The following is a 20,034-nucleotide window of genomic DNA, read 5'->3' on the forward strand; positions in this document are numbered from 1 at the left end:
ATTACTCTGCAGATAAAAACCTGCAGATTGATATTGAGAATGGACTCAAAAAGAAATTAGGACAATATTGGTTTCTGTAATCAATGTGATGATAATGCATTCCATACATCATCTACTTAGGTCTATTATACAGTTCTAATCTTGGGTAACTGACTTTGGTAATTCTTTGGGAAGAAGGAATAGTTCCACAAAGTATATAATCATCATAGGAAGCTGACTATCCCATGGCCTTCTTACCCTCCATTGTGTTAGTCAGGATGCTGGCTATGCTCACGGCTCTTTGCCTTCCAGAGGAATCCTCTAGCATCTCCATTGAAATCTGATAAGAACTTAGTCTTCTCTTTCTGACTTCTGTTTCAGTGGTGGTGCCCTGCAAACCAAATACTGATGGCTCAAACCACCCTTTTCAATGAATAATACAACATTACATAGCATTTCTTTGGAAAATCATGCTACATGCAATTTTTTCAAGTAACAATTTTCAAGTAATAATAAAATACTGAATTTATTATTAAGTTATAAATGCTTAAAAAAATCACAGGTGATACTCTAAAGAATTGAAACAAAAATTCACCAGTTCGATGCAATTGTATAGGGCAATTATTTGCAGAAATATTTTAATTTACCTGTTCAAGTTTTCAGGGAAAATTTTCATAAACATGCTAAAGTCATACATTGTTTTATTTCATTCAAATGCAAAGTATTTTTAACTTATCTCAATGATTAATAATCAATCTTCCCCCAAAGCAAATAATAGTATTATATAGTCTCAAGGCTGAATTATTTTCTTTGAGGCTATATTGAAAATATTGACATATATGGGCCAATTATTTTCCATGCACAAACACAGATGTACAATGAAATGTGTGTGCTTTCCTGAGATTTCTTTAATTATTTCTATATGCTATCCTATAAGAAATCAAAACATTTTAGAGTCACTGTAATACTGACAGTTGTATGAAAACTGCCCATTATCAATATATTGGTCATTACAATATATAGTTTTAAGCATATGAAATCTTCAGAATATGAATATATACTTATACAATTCTGAGTGAACATACATCTATAATAGCAATTTGGTTGTAGTGTCCATAATTTTCTGTTGATAGGTCTACTGAATTTGCAAATACGAGTTTCACCCCAGACTCTAAAAACTGGGCTCTTTTAACCTAAAGCATTTGAAAGTTAATGGTCCCAAACAATAAAATTGGTTCTAAAGATTCTGTTGTTTTCCATTCAATAGTATATTGTTTTTAAGGACTTTCATTTTGGGGAAATAGGATGATATAAGAGGCTAAATCGCCCAGGCCTTGATGATTTCAAATTGGTGTAGAATGTTATTAGTAGCTAATTTATTATCTATTATCTTTATTATCTATTATCACCTCTGGCAGAAGTTGTCCAGTAGGTGAGGTTAGAGCTGATGGTCCACCCACCAAGGAAACCACACCATTGCAATCCACAGTGCTGTGCATCTTCCCATTTGCTGGAAGCCCTGGCACCATCCTGGATGACATACTGGCCTGACTAACGTTACTGTTGCGTCGCTCTCCATGTCTGTGTGGCACAAACAGTGAGTCTCTCCTGCTCTCGCTGTCTTCAAATGTACTGTGTTCATCATCAGCAAAGTCGTTTTCAGAACCAATATCCTTTACCCGACCTCTGAAGCTGAAAATGCTTGTTTTGCTATTGCGTCGTGGGGAAAACAGGGAGCCACGGATACTTAACAGAGACTGAGGAGAGAGCAAGGAAGGAAAGAATGGGGATGGGGGACACAACTATTTAGTAAAAGTCTTAATATTGCAGAATCTATTTGCTTTTGGGTTAGAATAGTCTTGCTCTTAAACACAGGTAATCAAGTTTATAGAGAACATGTATGTTTTGATATTTTTATTAAAAACCACAATGCAAATTTAAACATAAAAGAGTGTTTTTCTGACTAAGAATCCTGATATGAAATTTACTAAGTGTACTACCACTGTATTTAATCTTTAGTTCTGTGAGGTAGATTTTGTTATCATAATGTTACAAGTGCAGAACCTGATGCTGGAGAGGTCAAATGATTCTTTTTGTAGGTGGCTTTCACTCCTAAGTCCTATTATCTGAAAGGGCATGCAATGTGGAAAATAAGTTTTGGTTCAAGTGAGACTACTAACTTAAATTTAAAATATTTGTACCAATATTTCACTTCGGGATAATGATTTAAAAACAAAACCATTATCTCTCCATTCTCTGTTTCTGAATTCTAAAAGGAAAGTACTGTTTTTTTTCTGGACCTGCTTGTCTCTATCCACATGGGCATAATAAGTCATGAAATTTAACTATGATGCTGTCTTCTAAATTTGCTAACAGTTTCCCAAATGGCTACTAATGATTCACCTTGTTTGAGAGAATATATGTCATAGCAAACACAACAGAGAGAATTCTTAAACTATGTAAATTACTATTGTTTAAAATTTAACACTTGCTTAAAAAAGTAAGATGATTTATACATGACTTTACCAATAAGAGTGATGTGGAAGACAGCTTATTCTTCTGATCTCACTTTAATTTTATTGAAAAAACTGGATGATTCAAAACTTTAAAATTTACGTACATTTATGAATAAACCAAGTAAACAGCTTCTGCTACTGGAAAATGGGGATTTAGCATGCAGTCCCTTCTTTCACTTTTTGAACGGATTTTAAATTAGCAGCACCAAATAATTCTGTGTTTATTCTAGCCTTGGTGATAATTTTCAAAAACATCTCTATTCACCTGCAGAACCTTTGTTTACTCCCCTTCTCATTAGCAATGACATTCCCTGTCTCCCCTGCTTACTTCCTCTCTCATGGCCTGTTCTACCTCTCTGCACAGCCAGGGTAATGTATCTGCATATATACACATACATATGCATACAAATCTATATGCCAGCAGTAAACATGCCTCAGCCTTCCCTTTCTTCCTCCAAGCTTCAATATAAAACTAAAGAAAAAAAAAAAAAAACTAAAGAAAATAATTTTAGTGGAAAAAAAAAAAACAGGAAAGGCAGACTCCCTCAAATTTATTTTTGGTCCCTCTGCCTAATAGGTCATGTTGATTTTCTTATGCCCCATTTTTAGCTTTATTTTTGTGGCTTTTTCCAGACTGCAAAGCACTAGAATAATCTTTGTTGCCCTCTGCCTCAGTGATGTTCTCAAAGGATATTATTCATTGAGAAATGTGCTGTTGCTTTGGATTTGGTTAGAAATATTCACAGGAATTACTGAACTGCCCAGCTTATCCAGCCTGAGACTGTGTCTGTGTGACACTCAGTTCGTGCAGTAGGTTTGTCTACCCAATGTTACACAGTAGTTAGACTAATTTTCCAGTCATCAAAGTGATCAAGAAATTAGACATTGTGAAGACATTCAATCCTCATTATAAAGAATCATATTGTTTTCAATCTCCTCGGGCTCAATTTAAATTATAAGTATAATATTGGTATGTTCAGTCTCGTGTTTTGAAACTTTAGTGTGTATTTTTAGGTCCCAGATTTTTGGAATTGGGATTTAGTAAGCAGGGTGGAGGACTCTGGAATCTGAATATTCAACACAGATTCCAGGTAATTTTAATGCAAGTGGACCTCATCTTAACACTCAGAGGAGAACTAATTTTGTTTTATATTAATTCCTAGGATAGTTTAATATAATCAACTTAATATACCTGTGTTAGGATACTGTCTTTAGAAACTGAAAATCTATCTACACAATATTGGTTGGGAGTATGTGGCATGTGTGTACATCCATAATGTGTCTGGTACATGCCTTTAATTTGCATGTTTTTATGTTGGGGTGTTTTTAAAGACGTTCCAGATCCTTAAGCTTATTTGAAACTTCTGTTCACTCTTTGGAAAGTATAATAATGGGTGTGAGCATAGCTTTCAAGGCAACAGAGACTAAAAAAGAAGATAGCAAAAATAGTATTGAGAGAAAATAAACCAAAAATAACACACTAGAAGATGCAGCAGAGTGGAGGGAATACCCACAGCTCTGACAGCCCTTCCTCTAAGGAAAATAAGCTTTTATGTTTTAAGGACCAAAAGGCCATCTTTCTTCGCCTCAGACATGCCAAAACATAAATTCCAGGTATCTTTTTTTTTCTTTTTTGCCTTGTTCCAAGAAGGTAAATCTGAACTCTTTTTCGTAATTTTTAGTAACAAAAGGGAAAATAGAAGAATTTAGGAATGTAAGACACAATCCTACATGTAGGGACTGAACTTGAAGTGGATTGAGAAGTCAAAATGGAAGACGATGCAGAGAATTTGAAAATGTTCTAGTTCAAGCATGTAAAGTGAGTATTTGTTGGAAATAATAGCATAAGTTTAATGTATGTAACTTATCAATGTTTTCAATAAGTCAACAACTATGCTTGGTTCTAGCTACAAAGCTTCTGGTTTAAAATACATTGTCTCTTTATGTCCAAACAATCTAGATAAAATCTATATGGGGGATTCACTTTCCACTGTACATCTTTAAGTACTTTTTCATATTGTACCATGGACATATATTATCTATTTAAAATAAAATAGTGTAATAAATGTAAAATAACATCTAAAAAGTTCATGTTAGTAGAGGACAGGATACCCATAATTTATGGCTTCTTGGCCTTGACATTTTTAGAAGATGTATTTGTTTTGAACATTATGCGATGCCCATCTTATGCTTCCTATCCCCACCACGTCCACAGATTCTCTTACCTTTCAGAGAGTCCTTTTTTGTTTATACAATCAGAAATTGTAAACTTCTTGCCTGTGAGTTGTGTTAATACTGTCTGCCTGTCTTTATTGAGATATGTAAATATCAATGCTAATAGGCTATTCCTTTTACTTTTGAAAATCTACTATCTATCTAGTTTATCTGTCAATCTTTCCCTTTCTCTCTACCTACTTACCTATCTACCTATCCTGCTATCTCTGTATCTACAAATATAAAATGAACTACATATAACATATGTGTATACTGATCCTGTTTTTAGTATTTAAACTCTGGCTGTCAGCTAACTTCCCTTTGCTCTTGCCTCTCTGCGGTTCACTTAACACAGGCCTCCCCGCTGCTTCTTAAGCATTCCAGGCTGAAGGCCTTATGCTTGCTCTTCAGTGAGCCTGAAATGCTCTTCGATAAGATAGCTTCTTCCCTTGCCTCCTCTAAATCTTTGCTGAAATGTCTCCTTTACAGTGAGGGCCACTCAAGACACTCTATTTAAAATTTTTACCTCTGGTTAGTGCTCCTAATCTCCTTTTCCTGCTTATATTTTTCCCCATAGCACTTATCACTTTCTGACATATTCTATAAGTTATTTATTTATTGTCTGTCTCCTCCTTTAAAGTTTCATGAAATAAGAGAATTGTTTATTTTTCTTCATTGAGATTTTTTTCTAGAACTATTTCTTCTACGTAGATGATTAATAAGTATTTGTTGATTGGCAGAGTGAACTAATCCACAAGTTTTTCTTTGAGCATTATGATGAAACAATAATGGAAATAATACTATTTTCAAAAACACCTAAATACGTTCATGTAAATATCGCTACTAAGTGTATACATTTGTGAGAACTCAAATTACTCAGACATTTTTAGTTTCTCTCATTTGGAATTCAGTCATCCATTTTAACTTAATATGAGCTCCACTCTTTGTCACAGAAAGTTTTTGTATTTTACTTAATACATAGATCTCTTTAAGAATCCACAGCTCTTTAAGGTAGACATTATTACCCCATTTTACAGAAATCTTACAAAGTAGAAATGACTCGAACAAGGTCACGGAACTACTTTGGAGTTGAGATAAGAACAAACTTTTGTGACATCAATCATCATGCTATAGTGTCAAATATTCCTAATCCTAATGACCCTAATTGTCTTAATAATGTTAAAATATCGAGGGAAGTTCAAGTCAAAAAAATCTAATTTGAGAAACTAATTTTCCCTATTGAGCTTCAAGTTAGTCCCAATTGTATTATATTCAGCACCATACTTTATATTTGTACTATGCAAGATAATAGTTGAATCTCCTGATACTGGCATTTTCTGTAGGAAAATGGTTTTAATCTTATAAATTTTTCTGTGTTCATATCTATTTTGTCCTAACATGAGAATTCAAGTTATGTTATTAATATAGAGTTTATTTCTTTTTAAAATTCATACTTACATATTCAATATAAATTATAAAATAAACATCTACTTATACCTAACATATGCCTTCTCCTCCCAACGAAGAGCTAAACACCATAGTGAATTTCATGCTTATCACTCTATTATTCCAAATTTTTTGTTCTTTATAAGATGTATATTATACCCCTTGACTGATGTACAGTTGGTGTTTTTTTGGGCTTTAACTTAATTATATAGCATGTCCCTCAAAGCATTATCTTTAGAGCATAATTCTGACCTAGATTAATATGATTAGAAGAGTTAATAATTCATAGCACATGAAATTCTAATAGACCCAAATAGAGTTCAAAGCCATAACTGTACTTATCATTGATTTCATAACTATTTACTTTTCATTATGCAACTGATAAAGCTTATAAACAAAGAGTTGAAACTATTTTCCCTCCTTGACTTGAAAATATTCTGAAGAATTTTGTATTTGGCATTAAATTAGAGCGAAAATTGACTGCTTTTAATTTAGTTCTCTTCAAGAGCATTTAGGTCATAATTTCATTCTAATGTATCATGGCATGACAGCATATCAGTATAATGGAAACTCATGACAGTACAGTTCTCATATCAAAAGATAAAAGAAAAATTCAAAGACATTTCTTTTCAAAATTCTTGCAGTCACAACCTCAGATAATAAAGGCAGAAACCTATATGCAAAGAAAGTAAGTTCATTTGAGGTCTCAAAATAGAAACGGTAAATAAGAGATTATAAAACGTCTCACTGAAGAGAAAAGTTTGATAGGTTTTACCCCACTCCCCACCCCCCAAAAAAGCAGATTAAGAAAGGTTGTCTCAAACTAGTGCAATGTTTAAAGCTGATTACTTTAAAGTAAAGGTTAGTAATGATTTAATAAAAGTTCCTTTTAAAGATAATTTATGATATGAATTTAAATAACCATATTAAAAGTTGGTTCCCTGTCCCTCATTTAAATCAGATATTACAGAAATATACCAAAATATAGCAATGAAAAACTGAAGCAATTAGTAGAAAAACCATACCTGATGAGGGGAGTAGAATTTCTTGTCACTAGTCAGTCGGTTTCCATCCATAGAGAAAAGGAAGCTGCTTCTTTTGACACTGTCCTCAGATTCAGATTTGGGGAACCTGTTTCCCTGTCCTTTGTTGTTTCCTTCTAGATGCTCCCTCTGTCTTCTTTTCTTTCTTCGGTTCCTCCATTCTTTAGCACTCTTGGAGCTTAATTTGGATGCTTCTGAAGAACTTTCCAACAGCTCTCCTAACCCACCTATTCCACTGAAATCTCTTGAAGCAGCTGATGCTGCTGCAACTGCCTGTTCAAACAAAACCAGGCACTATTTAGGACACAGAACTTTCAAAACAGTTGGCTCTGGTACACATGTTGCCATTTGAGACTATTAACTATATGTGAAAATGTCTTCTGGTCATTTTGTTGTGTTTTACTACAAGAGAGTTTACTTAATAATGACCAACTTTAAACAGTATAAAGCAAACTGTTAGTTTATGCATTAAGACTAGAAAATTCTGGTTTGGCACATCTTCTGAGGAATCTGTTTTAAAAACTGTTGAGATTAGCTTCATTTCAAGGAACAGTTACTCTCTTAAAAATATCTTCTACACTTTAAAAGCAAATGTTCTCTTAGTGGTGGTTGCTGGTCTGATTACTATTCCAATTCCATCCATAGGTTTGTTCCTCCCACTTGTAATTGTGACAACTAAGTGGTATTTTTTCCTTCTAAATCTAGGGCAAAAGAATTTTTCTTTTCTTTTTTGAGGGAACTCAAAGCATTTAAAGTGTCTACTATTTTACCTCTAGATGGAGATAGTGGGAATGTATTGGCTAGTTTACCCTACCCTTCATTTGAATCATACTCAGTACTATAGTTCCCATTCCTGGGATCATATTAATCCCAGAGACTAACATGATTAATTTGTACATAATACTTTTAGTTTGAAATTTTTAAATGTTTATATAGTATTTATTATTATAAATAACAACAAATTATTAACATATTAATAAGTGCATGAAATAATCATTCAAGGGATTATGAGTACTTCTTCAAATATTTTCTTTCCATTTTTCAGCACTAAGTACACTTAAGCATTTTGAATTTCTGTACCTACTGAAGAAACACAGAAGCTCTGAGGTGAAACATGGCATGCCAGATGTTTTGTATTTTCATTTATATGAATAGTATTTTTAGACTGGAAATGATCTACCATTACTGGAGAAGATATGAAACTCAAAGCTGAGTTCTCACTAAGTATATTCCTGTTTATAAACATAATAATGGAAGTAGAAATGATTAAATTATGAGGATATTGGTTCAACTCTTTACATACATGATTACTAAATACAAACAACTCAAATTTAGCTACCATTTTATTTTATCTTCTCTACTAGACTATAAGCTAGATAGGAATTTTGTCATTTGTGTGTGTATGTGTATCTGTGTGCACATTGCCTAGTATGTCACTTGACATAAAAAAGGCTTCGTAAATGTTTCGTGAATAAAGGATGAAAAGAGGCCATCAGGCTGTCAGTTGTCTCAGACACTGTGGCAGGAGTGGGGGAAGATCAAGACATGCTTGGGCTTGACTTTTCAAGATCTCATTAAACTATGTGTCAGAATGGTCTGTATAATAGAAACATATTTTAGGAAAGAAGATAAAACCTATATTTAATGCTTTGACAACATGTTGTACTTTATGTTTCCTCCTTCTTGAGGAGAAGCAAACCCTCCTAAGTAGCTTCCACTTCTGAATCTCATCTCAACTAATTTTTTTTAAAAAAGGTTTAAAACTAAAGGTGCTATGATACAAATTCTCTGGGATTAAAATGACCCCAGGGATGGGAACCATAGTATTACATATAGTACTAAGTATACGTGTTGGGCTAAGCAACACATAAAATGTAACACAAATATTTGTTTATATTGAATACTATGGAAAACCAGATCTAAGACTTGATAAAAGACAATGCTCAACATTTAAATGAAACATTAATTCAGAAATTAGATATTTATAGAATTACATATAATCAGATAACCCAATTTTTAAATTGAATTCTGGATCATCACTTTTATCGTCACTTTTAATATCATCAATAATGAAAGATGAGAAATATTAAGGGCCCTTTATAAATATGAATACGTTTAATAATATTATGTGTAAATAAGGTAAATAAATGAAATACTAATTTGCACCAAGTTAAATATAGTTGCATAGTGCTTGATAAGTAGGATATACATAATATACACCACTCCTTGAAAGAATGAATGTATACATATATTCTTTTTTATCCAAATAAAGTTCTTAATCCTCCTTTCCACTTTGTATAGGCAGAAATACAACACACAGTGCTAATCATTTATTGACTTATTTGTCGTTAGAAACAAAGGAAGTGGAAGTGGTAGTAATATTCCCTTGCCATAATTCTGAAACTCATGTTCATTTAAATCACTTCCGGAATTTGTTTTGCATAAGACATGATTTCCCTACTTATTCTGGGTAACAGTTTGAATAACTCAAAGCCAAAACAGATTTCTAAAGCAACAACGGTAACCTCCCGACACAACACATTTTCTGTGTCACTCGTCAGCTCAAATCTGTCATTTGTTCCACTTCCAGGGATTTGCCAGTTCTCTCAAAGGCAGATGTTTCCTGTCACCTCCCATGTCTGTGTACCTGTTTATACCCAGCACTGTGATGTGGACAACGTCCTGCTTGCTTAGACTAATACTGTTACTTTCACAACAGGCTTGCTGTATTTCTCTTGTAACAGATAACAAATATGTACTTAATATTTCCACAGGGAATAACATCTTCTTTTTCTTGTAACATTTGTGTGATTTAAAATAGGCTCTATAACTTACTGTCTCTGTGTGTCCTTAAAAAAATAAAACCACATGACTGTGTGATTATACTTCATTGTAAACATAAAATCCAGTTTTAAAATCCCATTTTAAAATCACAAGACATTAACTATACTTATTACAATTCTACCCCTAATTATATTGGATCTCTTGAATGCCACTATTTCTAATTTTGTTCCAAAGCTTACTCCTAAATTTTTCCTATCAGACCAATATACACTGCTATGGAATATGCTATGCTGGACACTATTAGACATTTAAAGATCACAGATTAAATGCCAAACACAGTTATGATGATATAGGACAAAACTTTCTTTGTTGTTTTCTTTCTCCATCTTTTAAAGTTGCACTTGGTTTGTGAGTCAAAAGAGCTTGAATATGACATTTTTTTCATGTCTGAATAATGACTAGCACTAGAGGGTCCCTCAGCAGATATTCAATAAAAATGGAAATGATGTGGGGCTTCATGAAGTCATTAGCTAGATAGAGCTTTCGAAGAGTCACAGGTGGTTAGGAAGACTCACATTACAGGAGCACCAATGATCTAATGGGTGGACTAAGTCTCCCTCTCTCTTTGCCTTCAGCTCCCTCCTCGCCTTCAACATTGGCTATTTACTGGACATTGTTACCTGCATTGTCAATAAGGAGTTAAAATAGCTAGCTTAGTTCTGTGCCATCCCAGTCAATATTAAAACACTGGGATAAGTTACCCTGGTATCAGTTTAAATTTTTGTAGGTATGAAGCTAAAGCTGAGTCAAATCATGATTTGATCACTGGAATCTAATAACTGACTTTTTAATGAAAAGAATTGACATTTTTTTAGCTGACCTAATTAGGATATAGATAACTAGGTTCTTTAAACTTCTGTTAGACATAGTGCACTTATACTGCTACATTTAAAACATATTCTTTTAACTGATGCCATATTTTACCCTAAAGTGGCTGGATTTCAGAATACATTCTTACTCTTATACTGTGTGTCTGCTTAGTATTTTCAAGCACATTGCTTTCTCTGTTTTTAATCAATGATAAAAGAATAATCCAATTCTTTAAAATACAACTATACACTATCTATATTTATGTATATATTATTTCCTATAACATTTATTTTAAGCTTTGAAATGAAGAAATTCTTTGCCCTGTAAATAGCTATCTTATCTCATTATCTTATAAATGTATTTTATTTGTAGTGATCTGGGATAAACTCAAATACTTGAAATACAGTAGAAATTTCTGGCAAGCATGAAGTATACATTATGAGATTTTCAAGTATCACCAAATTTGTTTATAGCTTTTCTTATAAAATCAATAAACTATAACCATGATACTGCTCTGTACCCAATGATAAGATGAAAATAGCAGAACCAGCATGTTCAGCAAATGTTAAGTATATGGTTGGGCTGGGTAACCAGCTAAGGAATTCGTTGTCAAATCCATCTCACACACACAAAAAAGCCTCAACAGAAAGGATCTAATGCTATATGTTTTGCATCTTCAAACTCAGATTTATTAAAAACTTAAATTTTCAACCTACAAATTCCAAGGATATACTGTCATTCAAATAATGCTTCAAATATTTGGAAACATCCATCTGAAAAGAAAATCACCATGCACAAGAGTTATTTGGACTTCTGCTTCCGGTCAGGACATAGTAATGGATCAGATTTGATTTTCCTCCTGAAACAACCAGTAAAACAGACTAAATACATGTAACAGTGGTTTTGAAGACATTATACGAATGGGTCATTGGATAGAGTTTTCAGAAGGATCTTCACTCAGTAGCAGGGAATAATTAGCCTTAGACTAAAGGCTGCTCTGGTTCTACCTATCAAATCTTCAAAGGTTTAAAGATGGAAAAGGATCAAACTGTTTATGAGTAATGAAACTATGTTTCCTAACAAGGATCAAGAATTTTTATAGAAATACAAAATATCCAGCACCCCGAAAGCTAAAGTTACAAGTGTCTAGAATTTAACTACAGTTTGTCAGAAATGCAAAAAATTCAGGAATATATGACCAATAATGAAGAAAAAATTATTAAAATTGACCAAAATCTGACACAGATGTTAGAATCAGCAGACAAGGACTTCAGGATTTTAAACAGTTATTATAACTGTATTGTGTATGTTCAAAATGTTAGCTATGTGGGAGATAAAAGAGATTCAGATCAAGCATTTAGAGATGAAAACTATTCTGTCTGAGATGAAAATTACACTGGGGATTAATGGCAGAAGAAACGATGATAAACTTGAAGACAGAGCAACAGAAACTATCCAAACTAAAATTGACAAACTGATTCTAACACTCATATGAAGCTATACATTTTTAATATATATTTGACCTGGAATAGTCAAAACAGCCTTAAAAAAGAAAAACAAAGTTGGAGAGCTACTAGATTTCAAGATTTACTGAACAGCTACAGTGATTTAAGAGATTGTGATATTGGTCTAAAAAGAAACCAATCAATCAACTGAATAGAATAGAATCCAGAAATAGACTCACTCACATATGAACAATTGATTTTGACAAAGGTTCAGAGGCTATTTAGTGGAAAAAAGATGTTTTGTTCAACAAATGGCGCTGGAATAATTAGATATCTATATGCAAAAAACCTCAACACATAAATCATACCACCTTACGCAAAAATTAACTTAAAATGGGTCATTGACCTAAATAAAGCTGTAAAACTTCCAGATGGAAAATTAGGAGAAAATATTTGTGATGTTGATTTGGCAAAAATTTCTTAGATGCAATACCAAAAGCATGATCAAACATACAATAAAACTTAATAAACTTTATTTCATCAAAATTAAAAACTTTTACTTTAAAAAAAAAAAAAAACAGTAAGGAGGATGAAAAGACAAGTTGCAGACCAGGAGAAAATATTTGCCAAGCATAACATAAAGGACCAAAGGACTTATTTCCTTTATATATAAAAAATACTCAAAACACATTAATAAGAAAACAAAACAACTCAGCTAAAAAAATGGGCAAAATATCTGAACATCTACTTTACAACAGAAGCCATACAGATAGAAAATAATAATATGAAGAGATGCTCAGCTTCATTAGTCATTAAGAAAATGCAAAGTAAGACAGCAATGAGATGCTTAGTAGAATCGCAAATAAGACTGACCATACCAAATGTTGGCGAAGACATAGAGCAACTATAACTCTCACTGACATGAATCGGGTTTCACTTTGTCTCCCCATGACTTTCACCTTCAAACTTATGTTTTTTTTTTCCTTTTAATCAAATACTGTTCTCTTTCTTCTCTTCAAGACCCGTTCACTGTGCCCCTACCCCAAGCAGCCTTTAATATTAACGAGAATTTAAAGTCAGAATCTAATAGCAGATGCCTTCCTGATATCCTGATATCCTATTGTGCTATAGAAACCCCAAAGGATGGTTAAGAGTAGGTATGCATAAAGTTTTCTTGTTTACATTTGAGATCAATCAACTACAGAATAAAACTTCAAATGTTATAATTAGGAGTGAAACAGGAATAGTTGGAAATAGCAGTTATGTATCATTTTTACATTAACTGAAAATCAGATTCTCCCAAGATTTCGTGAAACAATTGCATAGTTAACCTTAGTCTGAATATGTTTTCTACCTTGAGTTAATTTCCTTATATATAGTGTCTAAAAAGTTACTTTGACTCCAACTTAAGAAACAATTTTAGGTTTGAATAGTTTTCTCTTTTCTGATGGCAATGCCTGTACACCAAACAAAAAGCCAGTTCCAATTAGATCTCTATGGTACAACAATATTCCTACTTAAAACTAACTAATAGTAATAATATAATAATAATAATAATAATAATAATAATAATAATAATAATAATAATAATAATAATAATAATAATAAATTTTTCTTGTTTATCACTTAGTACCTGAGCTTCTTCCTGTTGCTTTTTAATCTGTTCGAGCATTTGCTGAAATTCAGCCTCTTTCTGTTCGGCCTCTTCTAAGGTGGCCTGATTCTGTTCCTCATAGGCCATGGCCACCACAGCCAGAATCAAATTCACCAGATAAAAAGAGCCCAAGAAAATCACCAAGACAAAAAATATCATATATGTTTTTCCAGCAGCACGTAACGTCTAGGAAAAAAAAACTATTTTATTAAATGTCTCCAAATAAAGATCTGATTACCATCATCATTAGATAGTCAGAAGACAAATGCTTTTTAGCATGCAATGTATTTTGACAAAGTTTTTTTTTTTTTTTTGGTGTTAAAATGCACACACACAAAGACATAAAACAAATAATAATTAAGTTATTTGAGGCTTCACTGTAGTGTCATTTGATATAAGTACACACATTTCAAATTATAATACATTGGATATATATTTGAGCACACTAAAATGCTTTTCTTAGAGTCTCTTGGGCAATATTTCAAGTAAGAACATGATCTTTAATTCCTTTCAGTGGAGTTCCTACTCTCCATATCGTCTCTACACATCATCTAGTGATAACATCTTTCTTCTCTCCTCTTCTAGCTCCAGTTAACCTTAGGTTTAATTTGAAATTTTTGTATAATTGAGTTTTAAAATCTTTTCACATGCTTTTGTTATATCCACAGCTTATATTATATGTTCAAAGTCATGGACTTTCTTTGCATCCTCCATATCCCCTAGCAGAATGCTTTTACCAAAGACTCTTAATATATGTGTACTGACTGAACAGTTGAGATCCTAGGCAGATTTGCTTTATGCTGGACCCTTCTCTGTATTCTAGGGTGTTATAAACAAATATCCATACTTGTTATTTAATATATATTCATGCTATTTTGTGCATGTTACTTTGAACCTTACTGCTGTACTTTGAATACTTGTGTCCCACCAAAATTCATATGTTGAAATCCTAATGCCCAATGTGATAGTATTAGAAGTGGCCTCTGGGAGGTGCTTAGGTCATGAGAGTGGAGCCCTCATGAATGGGTTTAGTGCCTAATAAAAAGAGCCTCCAGAGAGAACCCTGGCCCCTTCTCCTCCAGGTGATGACACAGCAAGAAGATGTCAGCTTATGAACCAGGAAGAAGGTTCTTCTCAGAATGTAGTCATGCTGGTGTCTTGACTTCCCAGCCTCCAGAACTGTAAGCAATATATTTCTGTTATTTATAAACTGCCTAATGTGTGGCATTTTGCTATAGCAGCCCAAAGGGACTAAGACACTTACCAGCTGGTAAAGGTTCTCCCAGTAGTCTTGAGTCATGAGTCGAAATAGAGACAAGAAAGCCCAGCTAAAAGTATCAAAGCTTGTATAGCCATAGTTGGGGTTTCGACCAGCCTTCACACAGATGTATCCTTCTGGACACTGGCTGTAAGAGAGAAAAATGGAGCTGGGGTCAGCATAGCAACTATAGCTATTTCAATCCATGTGGATTTATTGAAATTGTCAAAACCCAGAGTTGCTGTCTGTGATGAATTTTCTTGCCTTCATTTCCAGAGCACTTTGAATAATTGCTCACAGTGAAGCTGTTATCAGATGAAATTTATTAGGAAAACCAATAAAAAACTTAAGGTATGAAGGAGTCATATTTATAGACATTTAGAATGGCAGAGAGGCAGCAACCACACACTTTTGCCTCTGACACCATCAATATCCCTCTCTTTTCAAAGTGGCAAGAATCAATGATTAAAAATGAAAAGCCAGAAAACAGCCAAAACTTAATTAGCCACTTCTATAGAATTTTCTAAAATAAAACTTATATTTTAGAACAATTTTAGATTTGCAGAAAAATCTCAAAGAGAGGACAGAGACTTCCCATATATACCATGCCCAATTTCCCATATTATTAACATCTTATGTTGGTATGGTACATTTCAATCAATATTGCTGCATTATTATTAACCAAAGTCCATAATTTTATTCAAATTTCCCCAGTTTTTCCCTAATAACTTTTTTATGTCCCAAGATCCCACCAGGATACCTCATTACATTTAGTCATCTTGTCTCTTTAGGCTCCTCTTGACTGTGACAGTTTATCAGACTTTTCCTTGTTTTTGACTACCTTGACAGTTTTGTGAAGTAATTGTCAGGTATTTTGAAGAATGTTCTTCAATTGAGATTTGTTTGATGTTTTTCTCATTATTAGATATTGAGGTTACGGATTTGGGGGAGGAAGAGCACAGACATAAAGTATTGTTATCCTTACATCATCAAGGGTACATGCTATCAATAGTTCTTATCACTGTTGATGCTAACTTTCATCACCTGATTTGAGATAGTGTTTGTCAGGTTTCTCCACTGTAAATTTATTCTTTTTTTCCTTCTTTTTCCATACTGCACTCTTTGCAATAAAGTCACTATGTGCAGTCTACACATAAGGAGCCAGGAGTTATGACCCACCTCCTTAAGAGTAGAGTATGAACATAAATTATTCAGAATTCTTCTGCATGAGATTTAACTATTATCTCTCATTTAAATAAATATATATATAGATTCAATAAGTTATTTATATAAGTGTACTCATGGATATTCATTTTTTACTTTGAATTATAATACAATTATATTATGTTTATAATATAATGATTGTAATTTTTTGTTCAAATTGTTCCAGTTTTGGCCATTGGACATTTTTCAGTTGACTGCCTGTATCTCTTTGACATGACCCATAGTGGTGTGTGTTCTGTTTGTTTTCAGCACTTTCTTACCTTCTGGCACTAAAAGATGCTCCAGGCTCAACTTTTTCTTTCTTTTTTAATGGAGGTACTGGGGATTGAACCCAGGACCTCGTGCATGCTAAGCTTGCACTCTACCACTGAGCTACACTCCTCCTTTTTTAAAAGCTACTTTATATCTTGTATATTTCCTGTCCCAGTCCTAGAATCAGCCATTTCTCCAAGGACCCCTAGCTCTTTTATTGAAGAATCGTATTAGAAATCATGATAAATGTGTGTATGTATTTGTGTCTACATACGTATCTCCTCACTTTGTCAGCTGAGGGCCTAGAAGCAATGTCACTGCCTTGGCAATAAATGCAGCACCCAGATCTGGGTTTCTAATACTGTATATATATTTCTATATGTAGCCATCTGTGCCTAGATTAAGCTAAACATGAGCTCATACTCATTTCTCCAACTTTATTTCATTACTACAGGATCATTCCAGACTCTTCGCTTTGCTTCTCTGTAACCCCTCACTCCAAAGTGAGAAACCTGGCTTCTGTCATCTGCTATATAAATACTTAATTGTTCAGGACAAGTATAAATGCATAGTTGTTTCAGGATTGTTAATCCACACTATCATGGGAAACAACTTTATCAAATAGATTTCCTTTTCACTTTAGTCTTTCAGACTCCACTCATTTCCAAAATTTCTTAGATTAGCGTCTATTCTCCTCCTTCAGTGTGGTTATTTTATACATATAAAATATATTTAGATACCTTTGTCACATTCTGTATTTCAACCTGGGATCCTCTAACCTGACATGATTTAAAAAATTTTTAAACACGATTTTAAAAAATTTCACATATACTGTTAAGCCTTCGTGCTGTAAAGTTCTTTGAATTTGACAAATGCTTAACGTTCACCATTTCAGAATCATACAGAATAGTTTCTCCACCCTAAAAAAAAATCCCCTGTGCATCACCCAGTCAAGCCCCTACCCTGAACTCCTGGAAAACACTGATGTTTTTATCATCTCTGTTTGTCTTATTCAGAATGTCATGTAATTGGAGTTATACAGAATGTAGCTTTTTCAGATTGGCTTTTTTCACTTATTAATGTGCATTTAATGTTCATCAATGTTTTTATAGCTTGATAGCTCATTTCTTTCTATTATTCAGTAATATTTCATTGTATGAGTATACCACAGTTTGTTTATCTATTCACCTCTTGGACATCTTGATTGCTTCCAGTTTCTTGTGAATCTGAATACAGCTGCTATAAACAAATACTCAGATAATGTTTTTGTGTGGATATAAATTTTCATAATAATTGGCTAAATAGTAGGGCAGTTGCTGAATTGTATGGTAATGCTGTGTTTATTTTGTAAGAAACTGACAAATTGTCTTTTAAAGTGGCTGTACTATTTTTACATTCCAACTAGCAGTGAATGAGAATTCCTGTTGTTCTGCATCTTCACTAGCAGTTGGTATTGTCAGATTTTTTTTAATTTTAGTCATTCTAATAGGTATATGATAGTAATTCATTGTTGTTTTACTTTTCAACTCCCTAATGAAAAATGATGTTGAGCATCTTTATATATATATCCATATTAGCCATCTGTGTATATTCTTTTGTAAGGTGTCTGTTCAGATTTTTGTCCATTTTTAAATTGAGTTATTCATTTTCTTTTTGTTGAGTTTTAAGGGTGCTTTGTGTATTTTGGATACAAGTCCTTTATTAGATATGTGTTTTGCAGGTTTTTTTTCCCCATTCTATGGCTTGTCTTTACTCCCTTTAAAGTGTCTTTGCAGAGCAGAAGCTTTTAATTTAAAAATGTCCAATTTATTAATTGTTTCGTTTATGGATTGTGCCTATTGGGGTTACATTTAAAAACTCATCCCAAAATCCAAAGTCATGTAGCTTTTATTTTGTGTTTTCTTAAAAAAATCTTATAGTTTTGCATTTTACATTTAGGTCTAGGATTGGTTTTGAGTTAATTTTTGTGTAAGGTGTGAAGCTGACTCTAGGTTCATTTCTTTGCATAATGGATCTCCAATTGTTTTAACACCATTTGTTGAAAAAACTTTCCTATCTCTATTGAATTGCATTTTCTCCTTTGCCAAAAATTAGTTGACTACATTTGTGTGGTCTATTTTTTTGGCTCTCTGTTCTGTTTCATTGATCTGTAAATCTCTTCTTTTTTCTAATATCATACTGTCTTGATTACTGTAGCCTTATAGGAAGTCTTGAAATTGTGTAGATTTCTTTAGAATTTATTTGACATTTAACAATAGAGGGACTGTCAGTTTTATTATGTAAATTACCTGACCCATAATAGGTACTCAATAAAGGGAAATGATTATTGTGGTTTAATAGGGATAAAGTATTTATTAACCAATCTTATCCAAAATTTTATCTAGGCTTTTAAATTAACCATAATATTAAAAACAATAGCTAACATGCAATAAATGTTTATGATCGACCAGGTACTAGTACAAGTGCTTTATATGGATTAAGTAATTAATCACCATAACAACCCCAAGGGAGAGACAATTTGACTCTCCTCATTTTAGAAATAAACTCAAATGCAGAGAGCTTTGGACACTTCTCCAATGTAAAAAAGTTTGTAAATGGTGGAGTTAGGATTTGAACCCAGGTATATATGAACCATAGAACCTATCTACTCTTATTCACTACACTCTCCTAACAAAGTTTGGGAAAATTATCAGGAAAAAAAAATTCCAACTGTGTGTCTGGTGTATGGTTTCAATAAGATCTTGTGGTCTCTTCGATCTTTATGGTCACATTAGTTTCCCATTTTCTAGGATGACTCAAAATATGTTCTGCGTAAGTTTTGTGATCTGAGAGTCAGTTACTATTGCTATCCCTTGGCTTCTAAAAAATTCAGTCTCTACCCTGACTTAAAATTAATTTACAGTACTCTTGGCAAAATATGTTAAGTATGAGAGACCAGCAGAATGACTAAGATATTACAGCATCTCTTATTGTAGAATGTGACAAAAAAGAACTTCAAAGTATGCAGACTCAGACTTGCACATGCCTTTGACATTCATCTGCCACGTGGCTTCCTTGCACATAGGGTTTTATGCTATTTCAAGAATACCTAAGTCTCTCAAAGTAGTTTCCCAACTGGGTTTGCACCCTGAAAACCATGTTACAGTCTAGATCTTTTCCAGCCACAGCAAAACTCATCCCATCAACATATCCTCACACCAATCAAAATGTGTCCATCTTATGTTTCCTTCCCTGTAATTCTTAAATGGCTCTGATGGGTTTATAGATAAGACAGACTCTGAGTCTTCACATTTGGAGCGATAATTCAGGTACATTTTTAACTGAAATTCTGGAGAAAAGGTCTTGACCC

At 33.2% G+C, this 20,034-nt stretch overlaps 1 protein-coding gene across 1 annotated transcript in view; it reads right to left on the reverse strand.

The window, feature by feature from the left end:
• SCN3A (sodium voltage-gated channel alpha subunit 3) overlaps window positions 1–20,034 on the reverse strand; it is a 113,786-nt gene that overhangs the window by 49,529 nt on the left and 44,223 nt on the right. The window contains exons 11-15 of the mRNA XM_006182595.3: window positions 15,216–15,357; window positions 13,931–14,137; window positions 7,181–7,471; window positions 1,389–1,736; window positions 238–370 (exon numbers count right to left, since the gene is read on the reverse strand). Coding sequence (XP_006182657.2) covers window positions 238–370; window positions 1,389–1,736; window positions 7,181–7,471; window positions 13,931–14,137; window positions 15,216–15,357 — 1,121 coding nt within the window. The remainder of the gene's footprint in view (window positions 1–237; window positions 371–1,388; window positions 1,737–7,180; window positions 7,472–13,930; window positions 14,138–15,215; window positions 15,358–20,034) is intronic.

Source organism: Camelus ferus, chromosome 5, assembly GCF_009834535.1.
Source record: "Camelus ferus isolate YT-003-E chromosome 5, BCGSAC_Cfer_1.0, whole genome shotgun sequence".
Classification (NCBI taxonomy): domain Eukaryota; kingdom Metazoa; phylum Chordata; class Mammalia; order Artiodactyla; family Camelidae; genus Camelus; species Camelus ferus.